This window comes from Rhinopithecus bieti, unplaced genomic scaffold (assembly GCF_001698545.2).
Source record: "Rhinopithecus bieti isolate Rb0 unplaced genomic scaffold, ASM169854v2 scaffold_35856, whole genome shotgun sequence".
Taxonomy (NCBI): domain Eukaryota; kingdom Metazoa; phylum Chordata; class Mammalia; order Primates; family Cercopithecidae; genus Rhinopithecus; species Rhinopithecus bieti.
In genome coordinates this window covers 396670-404328 of record NW_016815820.1, presented here as the reverse complement: position 1 = coordinate 404328, position 7659 = coordinate 396670, and the positions used below count along the sequence as shown (strand labels likewise).

The 7659-nt window shown below is 49.0% G+C and overlaps 1 protein-coding gene across 2 annotated transcripts; it reads right to left on the bottom strand.

The window, feature by feature from the left end:
- Window positions 1-6: 6 nt before the first annotated feature.
- On the bottom strand, window positions 7-4033 carry TOB1 (transducer of ERBB2, 1). Of its 2 annotated transcripts, none has more exons than XM_017854036.1 (2): window positions 3713-4033; window positions 7-1626 (listed from the first exon to the last, which is right to left on the bottom strand). In XM_017854036.1, exon 2 carries the CDS (start codon window positions 1264-1266, stop codon window positions 646-648), a length of 621 nt encoding a protein of 206 aa, XP_017709525.1. In that variant the 5' UTR covers window positions 1267-1626; window positions 3713-4033; the 3' UTR covers window positions 7-645. The 2 variants fall into 2 exon arrangements, with proteins under 2 accessions (XP_017709525.1, XP_017709524.1); XM_017854035.1 differs by having other exon boundaries at window positions 639-1819; window positions 3713-4012.
- Window positions 4034-7659: the final 3626 nt, after the last annotated feature.

The window sequence follows — 7659 nt, the reverse complement described above, 5'->3', positions numbered from 1 at the left end:
TACAAAATTAATATTTACGATTACATTTTTCTTCCATAATATATAGCAAAAATCTTTAAACTTTTAACAGAAAATACATTTTTTTGAAAAAGCAAATATTCGTACATTTTAATTCCACCACTAAAGGAATATCCTGTACACAATTTTTAGAATAGTTGATGTCTTTAAGATGGATATTGTACAATTTCAGTAAAAAAAATACAACATGAAGCTGCTGCTGTCACAGATCACTGTAGTAAAAAGATATAAATGCAATACCATGTCGTAGAAACAATATATATATATCCTCTGATATTTTACAAACTTTGTACTAAATTAAATTATACAATTAGAAAAGACCAATAAACCCACTTATTAGTGCCAATTTTTATAAAAAAAAAATCAGCCATGTCCTTGCTATATCTTAAATACTGTAAGAGGCCATATCTGAGAGTATACTTTAAAATATACAGTCAGTATAAAATAACTTTGTGCTTGGTTGGCAAATGAAAATGATGCATGTTTTATTATTTTTTTTTAACCAAGCTTGAATGTATCCTTACTATAAGCTTCAAAAAAAAATTCTCAAGGAGGTAAAAAAAAAAAAAAAAACAAAATCCCCTTGGGCCCGTGCATTTTAACTTGTACCATACATTTTCTTTTTTTTTAGTTAGCCATAACAGGCTGGAATTGCTGGTTAGAATACTGCATGTTATTTAAGCTAAAATTCAAGCCATCTACAAAAGACTTCTCATTGAGGCCTCCATAGGCCGCAAACACATCAAAGGCATTACTGTACTGGAGAGGACTGAGGTTAAGGGGGCTGTCACCTGGGAACATTCCATTGGTACTACTACCTTGACCCTGCATACTAGGAAAAATAAATTCCTTGGCATTAGGAGAAAGAGCAGAGGTTTTCTGCTGTTGTTGTTGCTGTGGCGGTGGCGGTGGCGGTGGCGGCTGGGCTGGCTGCTGCTGTTGCTGTGGCTGCTGCTGGCTACCCAAGCCAAGCCCATACAGAGAGTGCATTGAGGAAGAGATGGCTTTCTGCTTCAAGAGGTCATTCACATTCAAGCCGAGGTTGATAGGAGAAGTACGTGCAACCTTGTTGCTACGGCCGCTATTCTTCATTTTGGTAGAGCCGAACTTGGTGGCAGCAAAAGTGGCAGTGGTAAAGGTTAAAGGCTGAGTGGACCGGGGCATGAAGGTAGGGCTTACAGCAGCAGAGTGACCAAAAGGAGGCGATGGAGAGCTGGACACTGATGAGGCTGGGTCACTTATGGGCATAAAAACCTGGGCCTCTGGGTTAAAGCTGTTTTTGATCTCCTTATCCAACTCACATCCATTTTCATTATTATCATCCACGTAAAGCACCTTCACTGGTCCCTTTTCACCAATTTGGTAAGAAACCTCAAATGGGTCGATCCAAACACTAAGATCCTGTGGCAGATTGCCACGAACATCATCAATGTCCAAACCACTCTCTTTGGATGCTTGTTCAATCACCGGGTCCACTTTCTCCCCTACGTGTATACATCTAAACCCCGATCCTTTGTATGGCTTTTCAGGATACCAGTGCCCTTCGTATTTCTTCTTAAGAAGTCTTTCAAGTTCTTCACCAAAAATGTTGACTCGTCTCCTGGGAAGCTTATTGTACAAATATGAAATAATAAAATTTAGTGCTACTTGGATTTCAAGCTGCATAGCTGCTACGCCACAAAATTAGGTTTCAACTCCCCCACCAAGAAAAAAAAAAATGTTCAGTTTGTGGCAGAGAAACAAATTTTCATTCAAAGTGCTGGTATTAGTAGATTATCCTTCACCTTGAGTGATCTTGTTCCTTAAAACAAAACAAAAGCAAACATATCCAAATAAGATAAAGGTAATATAAGTCCCATGACCTTTTCCCCCACAAAGTAACTTCACCTTAAAAAATGTCTAATATCTAGTGTTAGTATACTAAGGATAAAAAAGAAGAAGAAAATGTCTACTAGGACAGAAAGCCTGGAAACTGTAAATAGTACAAAATATAAATAGAAAATTGTTGATTAAAGTTTAAAATCACACAGGAAAATGTAGATTTACAGATGAAATAATGTTTTTAAAAACCTGTTTCTAAATAGAGTTCTAAGAAGAAGTATCTCTAGAACACGTATTCTTCTCCCCTCAATTCTCACAAGAATATTTATTGTACTCAGCATCCTCCCCCCACCCCCATATATATAGATGCCACTTTTAGGTAGTAATTTTTATTGTTATTCACCAACTTAGAAGTGAATCCACGTTTTAGTTTACTTCGGACATATACTATTTAAATCTGCTCTGTCATTGACATTTAAAAATCTGGTAAGTTAGGAAAATCATTTTAATTTCCATAGTACATGATGCTAAAATTAAAGACACTGAGTACTAAATGAATTTCTTCCCAGTGAATAATTATGAACCAAATTATTCTATATAGTTCCAGCCTTAAGTATATAAAGAGCATACAACACAACAAAATCCAGCTTCTCTGGGTCTTTTGTTTTCAACGTGTATTTTTCTAAATCTGAAAATACCTATCAGGCAGCAAGTATAACAAAAGCAACGACACAAATTAAAACTATTGATTATTCTGTTTAAAGGCCAGGGTTTCTGAGTTTTAGTCTGATTTTAAAAAACCTCCGTCCGTCCTCCCTTCCTCCCTCCCTCCCTCCGCGGTAACAGCCGGAGAAGCAAGTATGGTAAGGTCGACCTTTAAACGTTTGCTGGATCAGCACTGGGTGGGGATAAGAAAAGATCAAGGGCAAACAGAAGATATTTGCGAAAGGGATCTATTTGCACACTGAAGTTGATTTAAAAGGACGTTTAAAAATCAAGTTGGTCTTAATTCGTCTGTTCTATTTTCCATATTCGTGGTAACAAAGGGAAAAAGAATCCCTGGCTGCCCCCAAACTACACTTTCCAAGTCAAAAGCCTGAGTGCCGGCAGAGGCAGCTGATTAAGCCCAATTGCTTGAAGGTGCAGCCGAGCAAAATTCAGGCTCGGTGGAAGGTAGTTACAAAGCAACGCCTTAAGACAGGCAGGAGTGTGAAGAATTACATAAACAGCCAGTTAGATCTCATTAGATTTCTGCTCACAGCCCTCGGAGCCCAAGCGCTACAGCAGCAGCAACAGCAAGAGGAGGTGGAGGTGGAGGAGGAAGAGAGTACGAGCCTCCTCGGAGAAGGAGGAGGAAGGCCCGGGAAATGGAAGAGCAACCTCTCCCGGCTGGGCACCCAGCACCGAGCAGGTCGGGGCGCCGGGTCAGCCGCTCCCCTCCCCCGCCGTAACCCGACCCGCCGCTCCCCGCCCCGCGGCCCCCGCCCCGGGCTCCAGGGACCCGGTCAGAGCCTGGGGGAGCACCGGTTCCCCGGCACCATTTTCAGCCTCGCGGCCACCGGCCCCTCGAACCCCAGCGTTCCTCCGCGAGCTCGTCGCTCCTCCGGGCGCCCCAACCCCCCGATTCCCGTCAGCACGCCCCGGGCCGACCGTCCCCGGTCAACTGCCCGGGCCGAGCCCGACGCGTCGGTAGCCCCTCGGAGCCGCTCCCCTCGGGTCTCAGCGCTGCCCCCTTGGCGCCCAGGGCCGCGACCCCGCCGTCCCCGAGCTCCCGAGGGCCAGGAGCTCCAGGCCGCTGCAGCCCCTCCTCCGCCGCCTGGGCCCGGGGCTCTTGTCTCCTTGCCAACCCCGCCCGGCGCCCCAAGATACTTACTGGCTGCTTCGGGGCGGCTTGGACCACAGACCCGCGGCTGGGCGGGGAGCAGCGCGGCAGGGCGGGGGCGCGGGAGGGTCGGGAGCGGCGAGCTCGCCGAGTGCAAGACGTCGCCGCTGCGGGGCTGAGGGCAGAGGACGGAGGCCTCGGGCGGGCCTTGGGAGCTCGCCGATGGTGGCTCGGGGTGGCGGGCACGGGGGTCAGACGAGCGCGCTCACTTCTCCACACAGCCCGGTGCCCGGCCCAGCGTCCCCGTAGTGCGCCCGCTCCACGCCGGGCCAGAGCTTCGCTCCTTCTGCCGCGGCGCGCGCCCCGGCTCTCGTTTTATGGCCTCTTCCCTGCCCCCATCCCCCTCCGTCGGGGTGCGCGCGCCCGCCAAGCGTCACACAGCTCCCGCGGCGCAGCCATTCCCCGCGCTCCCCGCCCCGCACCCCGGTCCCCCGCCGGCCGGCTCCGCCCCTGCCCTGTCCCCCGACGCCATTGGCCAAGTCCCGCCTGCCCCTGTCCGGACGCGCGGTGGACGCAGGGGTGGGGAAGCCGCACCCTCCGGGCTCCAGGAGGGCCAATGATCCGACAATCGGAGCACTGGGGACGGAATGAAGAGAACGTTTGGAAAGGGACTGTGGGGGGAGACGTGCCAAAGAGAGAAAGGGGTGGGGTAGGGCGGCTGACGCCCGGTTTAGGCGGAGAGCGCCGGGCAGTGGGGGAGGAGGGCGAAGCCGGTGGCGAAGCGGCCGAGGAGAACCGGGGCTGGAGGAGCCCAGGACTCCGGGAGGGCGGCAAGGGTACCCAGAAAGTGCCCTTTCCGCGTGGGGCTGCAGCCAAGGAGGATCCCGCTCGTGGAATAGCTACTAAATCAGCCTCCAGCCCACCCCAGGGCGGGGTAGAGAAAGGGCAAACTGTGACCGGGATTCCTGCACCCGATTAATTGAATACTAATCACCCCAAGGCCTAGGCCAACCGCCACCCAGACAGTGGCAGCTGCAGAACCCTCAAAGCCGTGGAGCCGGGCTGGGGGTGGGGAAGGTAGGCTGCCACAGCTCCCGCCCCGCCGGCAGTTTAACTGCTTCCGCAGCCTCAGGCCTCCCGGTGAGACCCTGGCTGCGACTCGGATCCGTTTATTCCAAATGTCCCAGCCCACGCCGTGCCCAGGGTGTGGCGACACGAAGCCAAATTGCGTATGTATCTGTGTCCATGTCTACACACACACGCATGTGTGCATTTCTAGAGCTTGCTGGAACGCAGGTGCACAGAATAAACGCGGTGCCTGCCTGTAGAGTGCGTTTAAGATCATTCTCTGCTGAAATATGTGCGGGTACCTAGGGAGTGGGGTAAAAGAGGGACTCGTGGCGGGGGGCGGGTAAGTGCCTTTTTCGCAACCTGCCCCAGAGAAATACTCGAAATTACATGGAGAGTGGAATCGAGCGTCCCTCTCAGCTAAAAATACTACTCACAGGTAGCAACGACCCCTGATTGGCCGCGCTGGTCCCCTCGCAACCAAGCGATTGGCTGCCTGGTATCCAGGAGACCGACGTCAAACTCGGACTGGGAAAAGGGGAAAGTCGGGGGGGAACTAAGGAGGGGATGGGGAGAAAGAAGCAATGAATGAAACGCCCATCGCCTGGCCTTCCCCCTTCCCCTTTCCCCTTTCCTCTCCATTCTTGGAGCACTTCCTGGGAAAACACCCTTTGGGGCGCCGCCTTCCCCTCCAAACGGGGCCTACACTCTCAACCTGCTATAAGGAAGTTAAACCGCAGCTCACCGAGAAGTAGGGTGTCTACGGTGCGGGCCCGTGTAGACCAGCTGTGCTCCTCGGGGACAAACCCGCTGTACATGTCAGGCCTAGAAGCTTTTGGCTTTATGAACGCAAAATCTGGTTGGAGCCGCCTTCTCTACCCTGACTCTCCCGCCTCTTCCTTTTAGAAGGAACCGCATTGAGAAAGGGTATTTCTGAAGGCTCAATGCGTAGGAGAAGGGGAGGGAAGATGGGTTTGTGGAATGGGCTGAGCGTGGGGAGTGATCAGGTGACTTATTTCATGTTTATTGTACAAATTCCTAAAACACAGTTTTACTAAGTCCTTAAATTATGATTAATGTGTTTTTTTAGTGTTTGGGTTTTTTAGTTGCAAACGAGTGGAATTGAACTGTGAAAGTATGGCGAACCTGTGAAAGCATTTAAATGCAAATGTCCCTTCCTCTGCATTGAAATGGCATCAAAACGTCAAATATAAATGATTTGTTCAGTTTCCTTTTATTATTTGTTTTGGTTTTCTGTAATGAACAATTCCATCTGTAATAAAAGTGAGTTACATTTTCCTTTTTTTTTTTTTTTTTTTGTGAGATGGAGTCGGCTCTGTCGCCCAGGCTGGAGTGCAGTGGCCAGATCTCAGCTCACTGCAAGGCTCCGCCTCCCGGGTCCACGCCATTCTCAGCTACGCTCAGCTCACCCCGAGTAGCTGGGACTGACAGGCCGGCCCGCCAATCTCGCCCGGGCTAATTTTTTGTATTTTTTAAGTGGAGATGGGGTTTTCACTGTGTTAGCCAGGATGGTCTTGACCTCCTGACCTTGTGATCCGCCCGCCTCGGCCTCCCAGAAGTGCTGGGATTAAAAGGCTTGAGCCACCGCGCCCGGCCGTGAGTTACATTTTCTAATTAAGCACAGAAGTTTCAAGAAACTAGATAGGATATTCTTGGAATGCCTTATCAAAAGAAACACTTAATTTTTCACATGTTCTAGAAGCACAACTTCTCTTACCATTAGGCAAATAATGGTACTATACTAAACATCTAGAATTGCGGGACCATGTGTCTTGATTAGTAATTTTATATTTGGGGGCTGCATATTAGGCGTGGCTGAGATTAAAATGTCTAAAGATACATGAATTGTAATTTTGTCACACTTATCTGTACTTTTCAAGAATTCTCTCAAGAGAAGGGACAAGTTCTCTTTTCTGAATGTCTTCAATCTGTAATTCCAGGTATAAAATATGAGGGCAGTCATCTGATAGGTACTGATTAAATATCAGCAGCATTAAAAGCATTTTTAAGTCAGAAATGTAGATGTCAAAAATTTATGAGTTATTGCTGCTTAGCCCAGGAGTATAAGAAGATGTCTGACCAAATATGAACACACACGCAAACACACAAACACACACACACGAAGGCCCCATGGCATACTGGAAAAAGCAATGAAGGGTGGGTACTGGGAGATCTGAGTTTCACACCAATTTCTATCAACTTTTAGTTTTCTCACGTATCAAAAGGGTTGAATTAGATCATGTCTAATGTCTCCTTCAATTAAAAAAAATTCCACACTTGGCCAGGTGCAGTGGCTCAGGCCTGTAATCCCAGCACTTTGGGAGGCTGAGGCGGGAGGATTACCTGAGCTCAGGAATTTGAGACCAGCCCAGCCAACATGGTGAAACCCCATCTCTATTAAAAACACAAAAATTAGCCGGGTGTGGTGGCACACGCCTGTAATCCCAGCTACTTGGGAGGCTGAGGCAGGAGAATTGCTTGAGCCCCGGAGACCGAGGTTGCAGTGAGCTGAGATTGTGCCACTGCACTCCAGCTGGCCGACAGAGCGAGACTCTCTCTCAAAAAAAAAAAAAAAATCTGCCCTTAAAACTCAATGTTCCTGGCCGGGCGCGGTGGCTCAAGCCTGTAATCCCAGCACTTTGGGAGGCCGAGACGGGCGGATCACGAGGTCAGGAGATCGAGACCATCCTGGCTAACACGGTGAAACCCCGTCTCTACTAAAAAAAAATACAAAAACTAGCCGGGCGAGGTGGCGGGCGCCTGTAGTCCCAGCTACTCGGGAGGCTGAGGCAGGAGAATTGCATAAACCCGGGAGGCGGAGCTTTCAGTGAGCTGAGATCTGGCCACTGCACTCCAGTGCAGGCGACAGAGCGAGACTCCGCCTCAAAAAAAAAAAAAAAAAAAAAAAA

What these genes read in the sequence shown, in the direction of transcription:
- TOB1 (XM_017854035.1), bottom strand. Translation starts at nt 1,683, where the DNA reads ATGCAGCTTGAAATCCAAGTAGCACTAAATTTTATTATTTCATATTTG.